This window comes from Myxine glutinosa, chromosome 1 (genome assembly GCF_964187855.1).
Source record: "Myxine glutinosa chromosome 1, kmMyxGlut1.1, whole genome shotgun sequence".
Classification (NCBI taxonomy): Eukaryota; Metazoa; Chordata; class Myxini; order Myxiniformes; family Myxinidae; genus Myxine; species Myxine glutinosa.
The window spans coordinates 4,710,873-4,732,574 of NC_136261.1; the positions used below are offsets into that span (position 1 = coordinate 4,710,873).

Consider the following 21,702-nt stretch of genomic DNA (forward strand, 5'->3'; position numbering starts at 1 on the left):
TGTGTCGGATGATGTCGTGCTCGGTGACTTTTTTGTTCGTCATGAGTATGCGATTCTGCTTGCAAAGTTTGGCCTCGATCTGTACAGCCGTTGCAGAGAAAAAGCGGTTTTCGTGTTTTCACGAAAAACAATATGGCTGCCGAATCACGTGACCTGCGACGTCATATTTACCATTAAAATATTCTAGAGACCGAGTCCCTCCTATGGTGAAAATTTTATCTCAATCGGCCCTATTATTGCAGAGAAAATGTTTTTAAAAGGAAATTAAAACTTAAAATGGCAATAGCACTCACTGTGAGACGTGGCCTGGCAGGACAAAATGGTGTTTCTTCTTCTTTCAACAATAAAGACTTATAGCTTCACGACCGTACATCAAATCATCTTGAAATTTTGCACACTTGTTACTCTTCATGACTTCTACTACAGTATGAAGTTTCACGTCGATCAATAAAGCGATTCAAGAGATATCCATAAATAAATAAAAATTCGTTTAATTAACGATATCTGCCAAACCACGTGACCTATCGCAAATTCTAAAATGACATTTTAGTAGACTGACATGCTGAACAGATCTTTGAATTTTCTCCTCGATTGGATCAAAAATGAGGGAGGAGCTAGGTTTTAAAGGTTCATGCTTAAAAACGTCATAACTCTGAAACCATGTGTCGGATGATGTCGTGCTCGCTGACTTTTTTGTTCGTCATGGGTATGCGATTCTGCTTGCAAAGTTTGGCCTCTATCTGTTCAGCCGTTGCAGAGAAAAAGGGATTTTCGTGTTTTCACGAAAAACAAGATGGCGGCCGAACCACGTGACCTGCGACATCATAATTACCATTAAAATATTCTACAGACCGAGTCCCTCCTATGGTGAAAATTTTATCTCAATCGGCCCTATTATTGCAGAGAAAATGTTTTTTAAAGGAAATTAAAACTTAAAATGGCAATAGCACGGGGAGACGTGGCCTGGAAGGACAAAATGGTGTGTTTCTTCTTCTTTCAACAATAAAGACTTATAGCTTCGCGACCGTACATCCAATCATCTTGAAAGTTTGCACACTTGTTCCGCTTGATGAGAGCTACATTCCATTAAAGATTCAAGTCGATCCATGCAGTGGTTCAAGAGTTACAAGCTTTTTAAAATTTAACTTCCATTATTTATTGCGGCCAAACCATGTGACTTATCAAAACGTCTCAAGTAACGTTGAAACATCCCCCCATGAGGAACATTTGTGTAAAGTTTGCACTCGATATCTCCACAAATTATGGAGGTGATTCCATTTCTAGTTTGAGCTTTAAAACGTCATAACTCTGAAACCACGTGTCGGATGACGTCGTGCTCACTGACTTTTTTGTTCGTCATGGGTATGCGAATACGCATGCCAAGATTGGGCTCGATCCGTTCAGCCGTTGTGGAGAAAAAGGGTTTTTTGTGTTTTTTCACGGAAAACAAGATGGCGGCCGAACCATGTGACGTATGACTTCGAAAATTTTTGCATTCTGAGTTTTTTTTAACTAAGCATCTGGGGAAAAAATCTCATTTTCGGGGGAGAAAAACTGTGTTTGACGAATTCTAACCTCTTAACATTAGCATTTTTGATATACTCAATAAACATGTTTTTTGTTCCCATTGCAGAGTTCTTTAGAATGAGCCATTCCTCAAATTTTTCCATTGAGCCGTTTCGGAGATACAGAGGGGCAAAGTTGAAGGTGTTTTACAAGATGGCGCCCATACCACGTGACCTATGACGTCATCATTAGCATTAAACAATTCTACGAGCCTAGCCGATCATTTGATGAAAATTTCCTGTCAATCCGACCAGCGGTTGCTGAGAAACTTAATTATGAAGTTTTCGGAGGTGCAAAATAGGGTGGAAGAATAATAATAAGAAAAACTCTAGCAGTAATAATAGGTTTCTCTCCATTTCATGGAGAGTAAACCTAATAATAATAACAGTAATAATAATAGGGTACGTTTTTGTTTTTCATCTTAACCCATTAAAGCCCACTGGCAACTGATGTATGTTCATTATTTTTGAAGTTTATGAATTATTAATGATCAGATTATATTTATCTATGTTGCAGTCTGTTATGTAATATGTATGGACATAATAATGTAATTATAATATTATTATATAATTGTATGTGATTATTCAATTTTGTATTGCATGCTCACCGCAACATGGCTTGTTGCAGTGAGCAACCCCTAAATATTATACAATTTGCATAAAATTTTACATGTGTGATTTCTACAATAAATGGAACCACTTTGAATGGTAAGACCATAATTTTCATGTGTTTGAAATTTTACCGCTATTTTAGTGCCACCCTAATGCACACGGGAAATACAGTTTGTTTATTACTCCTGTATTTGAATACGATTCAGCTTTGAAAACTCGTGCGAAAACCAAACGTTTTCTTTTTATTAAACACTTCACGATTTTATATCCTTTGCATTATGAAAACGCATCTTCTTTGGGCGGTGCATAATAGGCCCTGCTGCGATCACTCCGAAGGAAACATGCATTACCTTGTTGTCCCCCGTCGCACCGCGGAGCGAACGGGGGACTATGGTTTTCCCCTCCGTCCGTGTGTGCGTCCGTAAGCGAAGGACCGAATTCTAATTTGGTGTGTGGGTGCAACCCACGTCAAAATCCAAGATGGCCGGCGACCATGTATGTCTGACGCCATGTATGTCTGAACCTTGTGAGCGGAATATCTTGAAAAATAAGCGAAGTACCAACTTCTAATCTGGTGTGTGGGTGTATCTAGGCATAAGGAAGAACACTATTGAAAATTGGGTCGTCACGTCAAAATCCAAGATGGCCGCCTTGCATCTTCCACTTTGTCAACTCACATCACTTCACTGACGGGGGACCTAGGCGTAACGCTCGTTTCCTTTACATGAGTTGTAATCAAAACGTATCTATGTTTCTTCAAAACGTAACTTGTTATGATAGAAGACGCGTTGATTCTGTCTTAAAATGAACACCAGAGGCCTATGGAGCCTCAAAGCTATGTGGAGGAAACAATTGGTAGAGATTTGTCTTTGAAGCCCCTCCGAGACAGGTGGAGCCACTCCATCATTGGGGGAAGCCACACCCACGAACGGACAGACAGACTCACCTTAGCAGAATATAATCGAGATGACTTGTACCAGACTCGGTGGTGTAAAAGTTAGCACGTCTGCTCTGGTTCTTACAAGTCATACCAAAGACTTTACAAATGGTACGTGGTGATTCCTTGCTTGACGCTTAGCATTTGAAAGGACAGGGAATGGACAAACTATGCTGCAAAGGCAATGGCAAACCACCCAGTATGATCCTCAACAAGAAACTGCTTCAGCAGCACCAACGCTCAGTAAAGAGTATGCATGAGTGTTATGAGTATGCGTGAGTGTGGTTGAAGTATAACTGCAATGTTATCCATGAAATATGCTTGGCTGAGGTTCCACACCTGACTAACTTGGACATTTTCTTTCAGATACGGAGAAAGGAGGCCGAGACGACGCGGGAGGACAGAACAGCTGGTACTTTGTATTTTTTTTTTATTTTTTTATTTTTTTGTATACAAGATCGAGGCTCGTGAAAGAGCGAACATTAATCACACAGAAAGACAAACCGACACATAAAACATATAACATCGGGAGCGGTAGACAAGATGGGGAGAGAGGGGGAAGGACACAAACACAACATTTGAGAGCAGGGACCGAGAGACATGGAGACATCGAGAGATCTGAGAGAGGGCGAGGGCTTTGGGGGGGGGGGCATGGGAAGGGGGCGGTGGGAGAGGTATAAAACATATGGACACTGCCAGGACTTCCAGGAAAGAAATTGGAATTTCAAACAAGGTGGATCTGGGGTGAATTAGCGGGGGTAGAAAAGATCAAGGTTTTGGATGGGGGAAGATAAGAGATGGTGGTGAACAGCTGTTTTAAAGACCTGGAGGGAGGAGTGGGATTGAAGGGAGTGAGGGAGTTTGTTCCAGAGGCGGGAGAAAAGAGGAATGAAAGAGTGAAGGTGAGCAGAGAGCCGAGATTTCGGCAGTTTAACCATCAGAGGGTTGCTGGCAGATCTTGTGCGACCTGTAGGAATATTTGGGGGACAGAGCACAGAGAGAGCTGGGGGTGCAAGGCCGGAGAGGAGTCGGTAGAAGACAAAGACCACCTACCTGCCTGCGGTGAGTGAGTGAAAGGCCCTCAGAGATAGCTTCATCGCGGTAGATTCCAATAATTCTGAAAGCTTTGGTTTCAACAGCGTGAAGCCGAGCTAGGTGTGAGGCAGGAGCACCGGCCCATAGGGGAGAACAGTATTCCATTGAGCTGCGGATGAAAGCCTTGTATGTGGTGAGGAGCTCAGGTGTGCCGAGGAAGGACTTCGCACGACGGAGGATGCCCAGTCGGCGACTGGCTTTGGAGGCCAGCTTGGAAATGTGGTTTTCCCAAGAAAGATCATGGCAGATAGTGAGACCCAAAATCTTGAGCGACAGAACTTCTTGGAGAGGATTGTTGAGAAAGTAGATGGGAGGGTTGTCCAGTCGATCTTTTCGGAGAGACATAGTAAGAGTGTGAGATTTGTCAGGATTGAAAGACATGTTCCACTTGTTTGACCAGTCTGTGATTTTGTCCAGGTCTTCAGAGAGTGAGGAGGCAGCAGACTGCCGATCTGAGGGAAGAGGAATGGAGCGGCAGAGAGTGGAGTCATCAGCAAAGAGATAGAGAGGATTTTCGAGAGAGTCAGAGAGATCATTGATGAAGACCAGGAAAAGCACGGGGCCCAGAACACTGCCTTGGGGAACGCCAGCCTGAACAGGAAGAGGAGATGAGAGAAACCCATTCAGGGCCACACGTTGACGACGACTAGAGAGGAAGTCCGCCAGCCATGCGTGGAGATTTCCATGGATACCAAAGGAGGAGAGTTTGGTGAGCAGAGCGGGGTGCCAGACCGTGTCGAAGGCACGTGATATGTCGAGGGAGACAGCTCTAATTTCCTGTTTGGCATTGAGGACCTCCATCCATTGTTGAGACAGCAGAAGCAGCATGTCCAGAGTAGAGTGACCTGGTCTGAAACCAAATTGATGATCAGAGATCAAGCCATTGGAGAAGAGGAAAGATTTCATATCCGAAGCAATGATGGATTCCATGACTTTGCTGATAATTGGGAGAAGGCTGATTGGTCTGTAGTTGCTAGGATCTGTTTTTGCACCTTTTTTGTGCAAAGCGGTGATGTTGGCTGATTTCCAAGCAGATGGCAGTTGACCTTGAGCAAAAGAGAGGGTGAAGAGAACAGAGAGAGGGTGAGATAGAGCAGCAGAGCAGGATTTTAGGACCCGTGGGCTGATGCCGTCGGGTCCAGTTGCAGAATCAGAGTCGAGGGTTGACAGAAACTTTTCCACCTTGTCAGGAGGAAAGGACACGGAGTCCAGGAGCAGCAGGGTACGACTGGGTATGGTGGGTACAGAGAGGGATGGGTTTGGGACACAAGATTTAGAGGCAAACACAGAGTTGAGGCATTCAGCTTTTTCACGTGCGGAGTCAGCTGTGTAGCCGTTTGAGGTAAGGGAGGGGATGGAGGGGGAACAAACACCAGAAACAGATTTGACTAGACGCCACCAGGATTTGGAAGAGGGAGACAGATAAGAGAGTTCGGTCTTGAGAACGGAGAGATATTGTTTCCTGGCTCTCCTGAGGGTGGACACACACTTGTTTCGGGCTTTGTGAAAGGAAATGAGATTTCCTTCCGTTGGATTTGCTTTCCAGGAGACGAAGGCAAGTTGTTTCTGGGCAACAGCCTCACCACAAGATTCCGTGTACCATGGACGGGAGGAAGGGTATGACAACTGAAGACGAGATGGGATAAATCTGTGCATGAGAGAGAGCAATTTACTTTGGAAGAATTCCCAGGATGAGTTGATGTCAGAGGTGGTAGAGATGGGAGACCAGTCCAGATGATTGATGGCTGCTTGAAGACCGTGCCAGTTGGCCTGAGTGAAATGCCAGACTCGTCGACGCTGAGCAGACTCCCTGAGGATGGTCAGAGAGATGTCCACTTTAACAAGGACATGATCAGATGATCCGATCGGAGCAGAAGAAGAGCAGCAGACATTTTCAGGGAAGTTAGTCATAACCAAGTCCAGAAGAGAAGATGTTCCGTTGACTGAGATCCGGGTCGGGAAATTGACAGATTGTGTCAGTCCCAGTGAGTCGCAGAAGTCCTTTGCTGAAGAGCCATGGCTGGTGAGAGAGGTACCCACACCCAGCCAACTGGCATGGTGACAATTGAAATCACCACATATGAGGAAGAGAGAGTTGGGATGAGTAGATAGAAGTTGGTCCATATCATCAGACAGCGAGATGTAGATGGAGTCATCACTGTTTGGTGGACGGTACAACACACATATGAACAAGAGGTGGGAGTGAAGGGGAAGCCGTAGCCAGAGGTATTCCTGGGGGTGAGGTGGAGAGAGTGCAGTGCAGGGCGAGTGAGGAAGAGAGTTTTTGATAAAGATAGCAACCCCGCCTCCAGGACGAGGCTCAGGTCTATCATACCGGAGGAGGGAGTAGCCCGGGAGAGATACTATGGAATCAGAGACATCATAAAGGAGGAAAGTTTCTGTTAAGCAGATCACGTCTGGTTTGACAGAAGCAACCTGTATGGAGAGATCAGTTAAGTTTGAACGAAGGCCCCGGATGTTTGAGGTCCATACCGTTAATGAAGAGGAAGGGGGAGCATCAGATACAGAACAGGGGGGAGGAAGGGTAGGGTAAGATGTGGAAGAGGTGGAAGAGATAGGGAGAGCTGTTGAAGGTGTGTCAGAGATTTCAGAATAGCTCGGAGAAAGGGAAGGTTGGGGCGGACAAAAGGTTTGATGGTGATTGGGTGAGCCACAATGAGGTGTTATTTGAGGAGGGGGAAGAGCGAGGCAGAAGGTTGGGGGAGATGGAGGTGAGAGTTTGAAGGGGGAAGAAGCGGGGAGGACGCTTTGAGGAGGGGGAGTGAGAGGGGGGAAATTGAGAAGCAATGAGGGTGGGGAGATTTGAAGGGGAGGGGTGAGGGGGGAGTTTGGGAGGGAAGGGACAAGGGGAGGGATTTGAAAGGGATGGGATATGGGGGAGTCTAGGAGGGGAGGGGCGAGGGGGCGTCTTGGCGGGGAGGGGTGAGGGGGTAGTTTAGGAGGGAGGGGGCAAGGGGGGAGATTTGAAAGGGATGGGTGATGGGGAAGATTTGGAGGGGAGGGGTGATGGGGAAGATTTGGAGGGGAGGGGTTATGGGGAAGATTTGGAGGGGAGGGGTGAGATTGGATTTTTGAAAGTGTACGATTTATGGGAAACGAACATTTATTGCAAAATGGGTTTCTTGTGACCTTCGAGTTAAAAATACGTTTAAGGACGCTGGATGGAGGATGGAGTGCAGGAGAGTTTAGGGAATGTAGAAAAAAGGCACTATAGGAGATGGATATTTTTTTGGGGATGAATTGATTTGGTGAGCAAGTCGAAAACAGCCTTTTAAAGAAGAAGAAGAAAAAGGTGTTATAAAATATGACGGAATACATAACTTGAGGGGAAAGTGTAAACATTGAAGGTTAATGAGTGAAAACTATCTGGGGAAATGGGGGAGAAACACGTGGTCAAAGAACGAACGAACGAATAAGAATGAATAAACGAATGAGAACAGAGAAGGGAATTTTTTTTTTTTTTTTTTTTTTTTTTTTTTGAGTTGAGATTTACACAAGGAAGTAGGCTATGGGTGAAAAGCCTGGGAATACAGAGAACGAAAGTTATTGGATCACAAACGACGGACCGCTGAGAGAAAAACAAAGCCTCAATGTTGTACAGTGCACACTGTACAAGGCCTCAAGACACGACACGGCAAACAGACGATCAATTTATGAAAGATAAACACCGAGAAACAACCAAAGTTGCACACAATAACTTCACACACCGAAAGATAAATACAGTTTCGACAAAATACAATTGTGAACAGACTTAACTTCGAAAAACGTGGAGACCGTGTGGAGCTTCGAAAATCCCTCCCACCGTCTCCGAGATCTCGCGAGATCTCCAAATACGAGATCTCGTATTTGATGTCGAGTTGTCAATAGTTGGTTCTGATTAAGACAGAATGGATAGCAACACTACATAACATGACCAGGTGGTGGAGCACGATCTACTTGAAGCGGTTAGAGGGAATAATGCCATTGATCAGTCTCTGGAAGGCAGTTTTACCGGATGGGAGAAAAGAGGAACAATGCAGTTGGGGGAGTGCAGTGAGCCTGGATTTTGGGAGTTAACATAGGACAGATTTACTGAAAGAACTTGCGTATCTTGGAGAGGGCCTGATTGTAGATGGAGAAAAATCAGAGGAGAGACTCTTAAAAAAGAGGGAGGCCACTGACCTGTTTATGATGTGAGAACAACATGTCTTGTGCTTCAGCCTCATTTGGGGACTTTCCAGTAATGTTGAGAGCTTTGGATTTCTGATATTGAGGTTACAAGTATAAGCTGCTGAGACAATAGCATGTAAAAGAGAGCAGCACTCCGTTGAGCTCCAGACAAAAACCTTATAGACTATGAGTAGCTCTGATTTTCCAAGGAAACACTTATTGGATCAACAGAGGATGCCCAAGTCTCCATCATTCTGAACATGCTGAAGGGAAACAAGCAGTAGACTACAAGCGGCTATCCTCATGTTGGCTTAGTGGAAAAGTCTACTTTGGAAGCAACCCTACCTGGCTTGAGACTCCACAATGTTAACATGTACCGTACATTCAATTAGACGTTTGTCTACTCCACTAGCAGGGGATTTATATTTTGGGTCCTGTCCATCCATCCACCCAGAGCCTCAACTGGAAAATGACAATGCATTTATTTCCCATTTAGCAGGTCATGAGATTTGGGTGTGAGGTCATAGGACACACTACATTATTTAATTCTGAATTTTGGGGATTTAAAAAAGCAGTTTTCAGAAAGTCTGGTCACATGACGTAGGGGTGCATTCAGTAACCATTACAGTTGCATATTTCACTAAAAGGAAATATAATAACCTTCTGTGGAATATTTTGGGGTCCCAGCAGGTGTCGTAAGGTGGGTAGGAGTTTTCAGAAATTTCTCAATGCAATTATGATTTTGAAATGTGATCGACACGGACCTTGCTCCCGAAACCGGAAGTGAACAGATGATAACGGATCGCTGGTTTGATGATATCTCAATACAATCGTGATTTAACATTATATTTTGATATATTAACACTGTCGTACCAATTTGTGATTGGAATGATGAATGATGCTGTTTGGAATGAAAATATAGAGAACGTGCTGTCAATGTCTGATATTTGGCTGAAGGTGGCACAGGAATGTGGAATTTATTGGTTCATCGTTTGCCATTCGCCGTTTTTTTACCCAAGTCATTCACGAACAGGCTGTCCATGCCTGAAGTCAAAAAAAATGATACTTACATCATTTGCTAACTGGTAACTGCACCCAGCTCATACTATACTCTTCAACGAAAGTATCAAACAAGCCCGGCTAAGCCGTTCTTAGACTACAGGGCATGTGTTATTTATTATAACTCGCAAGCATCCATGAACACGTTGTGGAGCGTCGGACAAGGGTTTCACTTTTTCACCTTTTTAATTCGTTTTTGACAAAAGACTTTCAACATTGGAGTGCCTACACATGGAGATTTTTAAACAAAGTTACATGATGATTCGATGGAAAATGCGGGATGTTGAATATTTTATGTAGGCGTGGATTGCAGGTTAGCCTGGTGTTGGCTTAGCGGTTAGGGTGCCAGCTTGGGATCCCAGGATCCTGGGTTCGAATCCCGGTCGATCGCTAAATTAACACCAGGCGGGTTGACTCAGCCTGTCATCCTTCTGAGGTCGGCAAATTGAGTACGAGCTTGCTGGTAATTCCCTGTGTGTTGCAAGAGGTGAATAACAGGGTTGGCGACAGGATGGGCATCCGGCCATAAAATATTGCTTCAAAAAGGGGACCATGGTGCCCGAAAAAGGCCAACCACTGCTCTGCAGGGAGGAAATGGCCTCCAGAGGCGGCTCGTAGGTTGCAGGTTGTTTCAGGTGTCAGGAATAAACGGCGTCCACCTCACTTCGCTCAGTCTCAGCCGAATTAAAGAGCCAGTGAATAGCAAAGGAGTGATGGGAAATGCCATAAGGATCTTCAATAAGTGGGGTTTATTCGCTGGTAGGTTTCAATAACAAGCTTCCTAAAATAATTTAAAGAGAGATTATGAAACCGGAAGAACTGCTGTGGTTGTGGTTGTGGGTAGAATGTGAACCAGGCCGGAAAGCAAGTGCTCATAGTTAATGACTCAATCTAGGGTCCCTTTACTGCCTCAAAATAGTAAACATAATTGAGGGTCAACAAGTTGTGCCACAAGCAAACTAAAGCTTGAGTAGATAAAAGATTCAAATAGTTACGTAGCACATACTAAAAACCCAAAGACCTCACAAGATACAAACCCTCTTGCACTGAACACACGATTAACGAGAACAGTACATGGTGGAGCGCATACGTCCGCCAGGGTGAACAGTTTACATTTGGTATACCACTGATAGGCCAGATCTGGATTCAGACTTAAACCAAAATCGAATCGACTTCTTCTTGTCCCCTAATCAACTGATCCACCAAGTTTGTTGTGCTGTACAGTGCCTACAAAAGTCTACATCCACTTTCAAAATTTTCGTCTTTTGTTACCTTATTGCCTGGAATTAAATTGCATTAAATCAGACTTTTTCCACCATTATTTATACATAACCCACAACTTCCAAGTGAAAAACGAACTCCACAAATTTCAGAAATTAATTAAAAATACAAAACGAGAATATCTTGGTGGATAAGTGTCCACCCCCCCCCCCCCCAACAGCTATACATATATATATATATATATACATACATACATACATACATACATACACACACACACACACACACACACACACACACACACACACACACACACACACACACACAAAGTTCAGAAAGTAGATGGTGAATATCTTTCTTAAAGCCAATACGCCAATATGTCAAGACTAAAGCCAATAAGTCAATATGTCAAGACCAAAGCCAATAAGCCAATATATCAAAATTAAAGCCAATAAGCCAATATGTCAAGACTAAAGCCAATAAGTCAATATGTCAAGACCAAAGCCAATAAGCCAACACGTCAAGATTAAGGCCAATAAGCTAATATGTCAAAACTAAAGCCAATATGTCAAGACTAAAGCCAATATGTCAAGATTAAAGCCAATAAGCCAATATGTCAAGACTCAAGTCAATACACCAATATGTCAAGACTAAAGCCAATAAGCCAATATGTCAAGACTAAAGCCAATAAGCCAATATGTCAAGACTAAAGCCAATAAGCCAATATGTCAAGACTAAAGCCAATAAGCCAATATGTCAACACTTAAGCCAAAAAGGCAATATGTCAAGACTAAAGCCAATAAGCCAATAGGTCCAGACTAAAGCCAATATGTCCAGACTAAAGTCAATATGTCCAGACTAAAGCCAATATGTCAAGACTAAAGCCAATAAGCCAATATGTCAAGACTAAAGCCAATCAGCCAATATGTCAAGATCAAAGCCTATAATCCAATATATCAAGACGAAAGCCAACATGTCAAGATTAAAGCCAATAAGCCAATATATCAAGACTAAAGCCAATATGTCAAGACTATAGCCAATAAGCCAATATGTCTGGACTGAAGCCAATCAGCCAATATGTCAAGATTAAAGCCAATAAGCCAATATGTCAAGATTAAAGCCAAGAAGCTAATATGTCAAGACTAAAGCCAATAAGCCAATATGTCAAGATTAAAGCCAATAAGCTAATATGTCAAAACTAAAATCAACACACCAATATGTCAAGACTAAAGCCAATAAGCCAATATGTCAAGACTAAAGCCAATAAGCCAATATGTCAACACTAAAGCCAATAGGTCAAGACTAACGCCAATAAGCCAATATGTCCAGACTAAAGCCAATACGCCAATATGTCAAGATTAAAGCCAATAATCCAATATATCAAGACGAAAGCCAATATGTCAAGATTAAAGCCAATAAGCCAATATGTCAAGATTAAAGCCAAAAAGTCAATATGTCAAGATTAAAGCCAATACACCAATATGTAAAGATTAAAGCCAACAGTCAATATGTCAAGACTAAAGCCAACATGTCAAGACTAAAGCCAATAATCCAATATGTCAAGACTAAAGCCAATATGTCAAGACTAAAGCCAATACGCCAATAAGTGAAGTCGAAAGCCAATAAGCCAATAAGTCAAGACTAAAGCCAATAAGTCAAGACAAAAGCCAATATGTCAAGACTAAACCCAATAAGTCAATATATCAAGACTAAAGCCAATAAGCCTATATGTCAAGACGAAAGCCAAAAAGTCAACACTAAAGCCAATAAGTCAAGACTAAAGCTAATAAGCTAATATGTCAAGACTAAAGCCAATAAGCCAATATGTCAAGATTAAAGCCAATAAGCCAATAAGCCAATATGTCAAGATTAAAGACAACAAGCCAATATGTCAAGACTAAAGCCAATAAGCCAATATGTCAAGATTAAAAGCCAATATGTCAAGATGAAAGCCAATAAGCCAATATGTCAAGACTAAAGGCAAAAAGCCAATACGTCAGGATTAAAGCCTAGAAGCTAATATGTCAAAACTAAAGCCAATATGTCAAGACTAAAGCCAATATGTCAAGACTAAAGCCAATATGTCAAGACTAAAGCCAATATGTCAAGACAAAAGCCAATATGTCAAGACTAAAGCCAATATGTCAAGACTAAAGCCAATATATCAAGACTAAAGCCAATAAGCCTATATGTCAAGACTAAAGCCAATAAGTCAACACTAAAGCCAATAAGTCAAGACTAAAGCTAATAAGCTATGTCAAGACTAAAGCCAATAAGCCAATACGTCAAGATTAAAGCCTATAAGCTAATATGTCAAAACTAAAGCCAATATGTCAAGACTAAAGCCAATATGTCAAGACCAAAGCCAATATGTCAAGACTAAAGCCAGTATGTCAAGACGAAAGCCAATATGTCAAGACGAAAGCCAATATGTCAAGACTAAAGCCAATATGTCAAGACTAAAGCCAATAAGCCTATATGTCAAGACTAAAGCCAATAAGTCAACACTAAAGCCAATAAGTCAAGACTAAAGCTAATAAGCTAATATGTCAAGACTAAAGCCAATAAGCCAATATGTCAAGATTAAAGCCAATAAGCCAATAATCCAATATGTCAAGATTAAAGCCGACAAGCCAATATGTCAAGACTAAAGCCAATAAGCCAATATGTCAAGATTAAAGCTAATAAGCCAACATGTCAAGAGTAAAGCCAATATGCCAATGTGTCAAGACTTAAGCCAATATGTCAAGACTAAAGCCAATAAGCCAATGTGTCAAGACTAAAGCCAATAAGTCAAGACTAAAGCCAATATGTCAAGACAAAGGCCAATAAGCCAACATGTCAAGAGTAAAGCCAATATGCCAATGTGTCAAGACTTAAGCCAATATGTCAAGACTAAAGCCAAAAAGCCAATATGTCAAGACTAAAGCCGATAAGCCAATATGTCAAAACTAAAGCCAATATGTCAAGACTAAAGCCAACATGTCAAGACTAAAGCCAATAAGCCAATATGTCAAGACTAAAGCCAATATGTCAAGACGAAAGCCAATAAGCCAATAGGTCAAGACCAATAAGTCAAGACTAAATCCAATAAGCCTATATGTTAAGACTAAAGCCAATATGTCAAGACTAAAGCCAATATGTCAAGACTAAAGCCAATACGCCAATATGTCAAGACTAAAGCCAATAAGCCAATATGTCAAGACTAAAGCCAATAAGCCAATGTGTCAAGATGAAAGCCAATGAGCCAATATGTCAAGACTAAAGCCAATAAGCCAATATGTTAAGACTAAAGTCAATAAGTCAACATGTCAAGACTAAAGCCAATAAGCCACTATGTCAAGTCTAAAGCCAATAAGTCAAGACTAAAGCCAATAAGTAAAGACTAAAGCCAATAAGTCAAGACGAAACCCAAGACTAAAGCTAATAAGCCAATATGTCAAGACTAAAGCCAATATGTCAAGATTAAAGCCAAAAAGTCAATATGTCAAGATTAAAGCCAATACACCAATATGTCAAGATTAAAGCCAAAAGTCAATAAGTCAAGACAAAAGCCAATATGTCAAGACTAAACCCAATAAGTCAATATATCAAGACTAAAGCCAATAAGCCTATATGTCAAGACGAAAGCCAAAAAGTCAACACTAAAGCCAATAAGTCAAGACTAAAGCTAATAAGCTAATATGTCAAGACTAAAGCCAATAAGCCAATATGTCAAGATTAAAGCCAATAAGCCAATAAGCCAATATGTCAAGATTAAAGACAACAAGCCAATATGTCAAGACTAAAGCCAATAAGCCAATATGTCAAGATTAAAAGCCAATATGTCAAGATGAAAGCCAATAAGCCAATATGTCAAGACTAAAGGCAAAAAGCCAATACGTCAGGATTAAAGCCTAGAAGCTAATATGTCAAAACTAAAGCCAATATGTCAAGACTAAAGCCAATATGTCAAGACTAAAGCCAATATGTCAAGACTAAAGCCAATATGTCAAGACAAAAGCCAATATGTCAAGACTAAAGCCAATATGTCAAGACTAAAGCCAATATATCAAGACTAAAGCCAATAAGCCTATATGTCAAGACTAAAGCCAATAAGTCAACACTAAAGCCAATAAGTCAAGACTAAAGCTAATAAGCTATGTCAAGACTAAAGCCAATAAGCCAATACGTCAAGATTAAAGCCTATAAGCTAATATGTCAAAACTAAAGCCAATATGTCAAGACTAAAGCCAATATGTCAAGACCAAAGCCAATATGTCAAGACTAAAGCCAGTATGTCAAGACGAAAGCCAATATGTCAAGACGAAAGCCAATATGTCAAGACTAAAGCCAATATGTCAAGACTAAAGCCAATAAGCCTATATGTCAAGACTAAAGCCAATAAGTCAACACTAAAGCCAATAAGTCAAGACTAAAGCTAATAAGCTAATATGTCAAGACTAAAGCCAATAAGCCAATATGTCAAGATTAAAGCCAATAAGCCAATAATCCAATATGTCAAGATTAAAGCCGACAAGCCAGTATGTCAAGACTAAAGCCAATAAGCCAATATGTCAAGATTAAAGCTAATAAGCCAACATGTCAAGAGTAAAGCCAATATGCCAATGTGTCAAGACTTAAGCCAATATGTCAAGACTAAAGCCAATAAGCCAATGTGTCAAGACTAAAGCCAATAAGTCAAGACTAAAGCCAATATGTCAAGACAAAGGCCAATAAGCCAACATGTCAAGAGTAAAGCCAATATGCCAATGTGTCAAGACTTAAGCCAATATGTCAAGACTAAAGCCAAAAAGCCAATATGTCAAGACTAAAGCCGATAAGCCAATATGTCAAAACTAAAGCCAATATGTCAAGACTAAAGCCAACATGTCAAGACTAAAGCCAATAAGCCAATATGTCAAGACTAAAGCCAATATGTCAAGACGAAAGCCAATAAGCCAATAGGTCAAGACCAATAAGTCAAGACTAAATCCAATAAGCCTATATGTTAAGACTAAAGCCAATATGTCAAGACTAAAGCCAATATGTCAAGACTAAAGCCAATACGCCAATATGTCAAGACTAAAGCCAATAAGCCAATATGTCAAGACTAAAGCCAATAAGCCAATGTGTCAAGATGAAAGCCAATGAGCCAATATGTCAAGACTAAAGCCAATAAGCCAATATGTTAAGACTAAAGTCAATAAGTCAACATGTCAAGACTAAAGCCAATAAGCCACTATGTCAAGTCTAAAGCCAATAAGTCAAGACTAAAGCCAATAAGTAAAGACTAAAGCCAATAAGTCAAGACGAAACCCAAGACTAAAGCTAATAAGCCAATATGTCAAGACTAAAGCCAATATGTCAAGATTAAAGCCAAAAAGTCAATATGTCAAGATTAAAGCCAATACACCAATATGTCAAGATTAAAGCCAAAAGTCAATAAGTCAAGACAAAAGCCAATATGTCAAGACTAAACCCAATAAGTCAATATATCAAGACTAAAGCCAATAAGCCTATATGTCAAGACGAAAGCCAATAAGTCAACACTAAAGCCAATAAGTCAAGACTAAAGCTAATAAGCTAATATGTCAAGACTAAAGCCAATAAGCCAATATGTCAAGATTAAAGCCAATAAGCCAATAAGTCAATATGTCAAGATTAAAGCCAATATGTCAAGACTAAAGCCAATAAGCCAATATGTCAAGATTAAAGCCAATATGTCAAGATGAAAGCCAATAAGCCAATATGTCAAGACTAAAGTCAATAGGTCAATACGTCAAGATTAAAGCCAATAAGCCAATATGTCAAGATTAAAGCCAATAAACCAATATGTCAACACTAAAGTCAATAGGTCAATACGTCAAGATTAAAGCCAATAAGCCAATATGTCAAGATTAAAGCCAATAAACCAATATGTCAACACTAAAGCCAATAAGCCATTATGTCAAGACTAAAGTGAATAAGGCAATATGTCAAGACCAAAGCCAATAAGTCAATATTATTGGGAGTTCAAATTCCGGATTTGTCGACCTCGTCATTGTGCAAATGGTTCGGTTGTCTCGTCTTGGTCTCATCTAGCCATGCACCACTTATACTCGCAGCTTCCTGTCCCTCTCTGGCATTTATTAATCCATCGACACATTCCTTCGTCATCTGGTATTTGTAAATCAATAAATGAATGAAAAGATAAAACCGTGTGAATATGTACACCTGAATACACTGTCTCAGGGTCGTGTGAACTGTGCCCGGTTCCAACTGCCGTTCCTGCTAGGTGGACAAATGGCCGGAGGAGCGATCTGCCCGCAGACACGTGCAGACACCGAAAACCCCGCTGAGGAAGTGGACATCGACCTGACGGCCCCGGAGACGCAGAAGGCCGCCCTGGCCATCCAGTCCCGCTTTCGACGTGGTCACAAGAAGAAGGACCAGCAATGAGTGCGACACCATATCCTCCCACATATGCATCCATTTACACACCACTCCAACATCTGATGAACACACTCCACAAGTGTATATCACCACTTGGAGTTTCCAAGTCACACCACTTTTGTTCCTCCCTCGGTGCTCGAGTTCTCGAGGAATTCACATTTCCGTATAACCGGAGCAGAGTTTGTTCATATCTAAGAGACTGTGCGGGGGTTATACAATTTGAAATTTGAACCATGGTTTCCTCTTTTTATAACGTCATCAATACACTGCAGGTTACTTCAAGTTTCTTGTTAGCTTGAGGGATGACCATTGGGGTACTCCTCGTACTAGTGGCCTCTCAGTGACGATGTGTCTCCAGCACTAGACTGTCTGCTGGTTTTTAGTCCGGTGAGCTTAGGTGATCGAGCAGTGTCCGTCGGTGAGTGAGTCCGTCAGTGAGTGATTGAGTGAGTCAGTGAGTCAGTGAGTGAGTCAGTGAGTGAGTCCGTCAGTGAGTGATTGAGTGAGTGAGTGAGTGAGTGTGATTGAGTGAGTGAGTGAGTGAGTGAGTGATTGAGTGAGTGAGTGAGTGAGTCCATGAGCAAGTCAGTGAGTGAGTGAATAAGTCAGTAAGTGAGTGAGTCAGTAAGTGAGGGAGTGAGTCAGTGAGTGAGTGAGTGAGTAAGTCAGTCAGTGAGTGAGTGAGTGAGTGAGTCTGTAAACACTTCAGTCGTTATATCACTTGAACCAAACACGATTTTGATGAAACTTGGCCACAAGCTTCATACCTGATGCCTAATGAAAGTGTATTGATCGCATCAAAATCTGCGCTCATTAAGGGGGGTAACGGAGAGCGGGGGCGGGGGGGAATTGATTCCCCCCACCCCCACAAATATAGGTATTTGCCTTTCTACGAAACTACACACATGATTTTGATGAAATTTCACCACAACTTTCATCTCCTGTGATGTACTAAAGTTTTTCACGGCATTAAAAAACAAATCAGGGGTTCAGGAGGTTTGCGGGAAGTTTTTTTTTTTTTGAAGACAGAATCGAGGCTCGTGTAAGAGCCAACACATTGAACATGAAAACATGCACAGACACATAAAACATGCAATAGAGGGAGGGGGAGACATGAGGGGGGTTGGGGTGAGAGAGGGAAATACACAAGCACAACAACAGTAGCGAACCGGGACGTCCGTAGATCTGTGCAAGGGGGAGGGTTGGGGAAGGAGAGATGGGGGGGGGGAGGGGAGGAGGGAGGGGTACATGGTATAAAGCAAATGAACACTACGAGGAATTTCAGGAAAGAAGTTGGGGATTTAAAGAGGCGGATTTGGGGTGTATTAACGGGGGTAGAAAAGATCAAGGTTTTGGATGGGGGAAGATAAGAGATGGTGGTGAAAGCCTGTTTTAAAGACCTTGAGGGAGGAGTGGGATTGAAGAGACCAAAGTTTGACCCCAAAAGTTTTTTTTTTGTATACAAAGTCGAGGCTCGTGTAAGAGCTAGCACATTAAACACAAAAACATAAATGGACACATAAAACATAACAAAGGGAGCGGGAGACAAGAGGGGGAGAGAGAGGGAAGCACACAAGCACAACAACAGTAGGGAACAGGGACGTCGGTAGATCTGTGGAAGGAATAGGGCTTGGGGGTGGGGCGGATGAGGGATACACGGTATAAAGCAAATGGACACTACAAGGAATTTCAGGAATGAAGTCAGAGATTTAAAGAGGTGGATTTGGGGTGTATTAACGGGGGTAGAAAAGATCAAGGTTTTGGATGGGGGAAGATAAGAGATGGTGGTGAACAGCTGTTTTAAAGACCTGGAGGGAGGAGTGGGATTGAAGAGAGTGAGGGAGTTTGTTCCAGAGGCAGGAGAAAAGAGGAATGAAAGAGTGAAGGTGAGCAGAGAGCCAAGATTTTGGCAGTTTCACCAGAAGAGGGTTGCTGGCAGATCTTATGCGACCTGTAGGAATATTTGGGGGACAGAGCCCTATTTCATCCTGAGAGGCTAACCCCCACTCTCGCATGGAAAATGGCCTTAAAATGTCTGTTGTTGTGTTTGTAGAGCACAGAGAGAGCAGGGGAGCTAGGCCGGAGAGGAGTCGGTAGAAGACAGAAAGACCACCAACCTGCTTGCGGTGAGTGAGTGAAAGGCCCTCAGAATCAGCTTCATCGCGGGAGATTCCAATGATTCTGAAAGCTTTGGTTTCAATAGCGTGAAGATGAGCTAGGTGCGAGGTAAGAGCACCGGCCCTAGAGGGGAGAACAGTATTCCATTGAGCTGCAGATGAAAGCCTTGTATGTGGTGAGGACCTCAGGTGTGCCAAGGAAGGACTTCGCACGACGAAGGATGTCCAGTCGGCGACTGGCTTTGGAGGCCAGCTTGGAAATGTGGTTTTCTCAGGAAAGATCATGGCAGATAGTGGGACCCAAAAGCTTGAGCGACAGAACTTTGTGGAGAGGATTGTTGAGAAAGTAGATGGGAGGGTTGTCCAGACGGTCTTTTTGGAGAGACATCGTTAGAGTGTGAGATTTGTCAGGATTGAAAGACATGTTCCACTTGTTTGCCCAGTCTGTGATTTTGTCCAGGTCTGCAGAGAGTGAAGAGGCTGCTGCCTGCTGATCTGAGGGATGAGGAATGGAGCGGCAGAGAGTGGAATCATCAGAAAAGAGATAGAGAGGATTTTCCAGAGAGTCGGAGAGATCATTAATGAAGACCAGAAAAAGCACAGGGCCCAGAGCACACTGCCTTGAGGAACTCCAGCCTGGACAGGAAGAGGAGATGACAGAATTCCATTCAGGGCCACACATTTACTGCGGCCGGAGAGGAGAGTTTGGTGAGCAGATCGGAGTGCCAGACTGTATCGAAGGAACGAGATATGTCAAGGGAGACGGCTCTGCCTTCATGGTTGGTGTTTGGACCTACATCCATTGTTGAGACAGCAGAAGCCGCATGCCCAGATTAGAGTGACCCGGTCTGAATCCAAATTTTTCTCTTCTCTGAAACTACACACCAATTTCGACGAAACTTGACTACAACCTCATCACCCATGATGTACCAACGTTTGTTTACGGCATAAAAAATATGTGGGTCTGAGGGGGTCTATGCGTGGATTTGAGTGACTGTTGCTCCTGATCCAGGTGAGCTTCAGGACTCACGGCCCTATTTTTTATACATGGTCTCGGCTCGTGGAAGAGCTAGCACACAGAATACATCAGGACACAACATAGCAAAGGGAGTTCAGCAAGAGAAAGGGGAAACACCGACAGCTGGGCGGAGGGAGAAAGTAGATGAAGACGAGGAATAAGGGATGCAGGCAACAACTTGGGGTAAGAGAGAACGCAAAGAGTGGAGAAGATGGATCGAGAAGCAAAATTTTTGGAAAGGTGGGGAGGTTTAACAGGTGAATAAAATACCATGATTTTGGATGGAGGATGACCTTGAGATGATGGCGAACAGCTGTCTTGAGGATCTGGAGGAAAGAATGCGATTGAATAGAGTGTTACATCCACGGATTTCAGGTCTACTACGAGCAGGATCCTTGGCTCCCCTCAAACTTACTGTATCTGAGGCCACCGATCAATAATAACTTCGTACCATGGTGGATTGCTGCCATGGCGCCGCGGCAACGACGCGAGAGGCAATTGTTCTAGCACGTGGTCTCAGGGATCTGAGACCACCATTTTTTGACCGTCTGATCACCATTTACCTGCATCACATGGCTTTCAAATCGGGTGTGGGGGTAGGGGATGGGCGTGCCCTCAGCTATGCACCAATCTTATCTTAATTATATCCTAATTAGGGCAGCCGAGCAACCCCTGGTACATGCCCGACTTCAACAAGCCAATCAATTGGGGAATTATACCCTCCCAGTCTAACCTAATGTGCGATCAGGACAAGAGCAGAACTAAAGCTATGCCTTACCTACCGGTTGAGATAACATGGGTACCCAATCAAACCATCTGCAGAGGGAGATAGAGCAGGAAGAGGAGAAAAATAACGAGGGCCATGGCCTCTTGCTCACCGTGCAGCAGCAGTCGTGCTTCCGCGAACCAAACGCTAAAAGGTAGGGGTCGAGAGGAGAAATACCTGGGGTGTCTAAGGTGGGTGAGGTGGGGTACGTGAAATGGGGGCGGTTTAAGAGAAACTGCGAAGGTGCGTTATCAGCGGTTGCCACCCAGGAGGAGTCGCGCCGTGGCAACGACGCCAATTGTTGATGTCCTCTTTATTGATGTTGACTCTGCGTTCAAGGAAAAACAATGGAATAAAAATAGCTGAGAAAAGAATGCATGAGATAAATAACCTACTGGGTGAGAACCAAAAGATATGTGTAAGCAAGGCTTGGTCTGGCTCTGTCGACGAGCTCTCCATGGTGCCTGCCCCGCTCGCTCAAAGATCAGCCCCAGCTCCAACCCGCTTTCGCAGCGACCGCTCCTCCATGTCAATTCTCCCCGTGAAGCACCACGAGTCAGCAGCAGCAGACAGGACGAGCACCAGTATCTCGTTCAAAGCCAAAAACCAGCATGCCGAGTATCTACCATCCGGCTCTTTTATAATCCGGCTCTTTTATAATCCCTTAGAGGGGGCGGGGCCAAATACTGGATCAAAATGGCCTCTTGGTGCATCTTCGCCTGTTGATT

The 21,702-nt window shown here is 42.8% G+C and overlaps 1 protein-coding gene across 3 annotated transcripts in view; it reads left to right on the forward strand.

The window, feature by feature from the left end:
• The window catches only part of PCP4L1 (Purkinje cell protein 4 like 1), a 58,050-nt gene that overhangs the window by 25,590 nt on the left and 10,758 nt on the right, over positions 1-21,702 (forward strand). For 2 of the 3 annotated variants that reach the window (XM_068106393.2, XM_078777011.1), the window contains exons 2-3: positions 3,481-3,526; positions 16,916-17,079. In XM_068106393.2, the coding sequence (XP_067962494.2) occupies positions 3,481-3,526; positions 16,916-17,079 (210 nt within the window). Of the gene's footprint in view, positions 1-3,480; positions 3,527-16,915; positions 17,173-21,702 lie in introns of those variants that run through there. The other variant, XM_078776972.1, reaches the window with a different exon arrangement.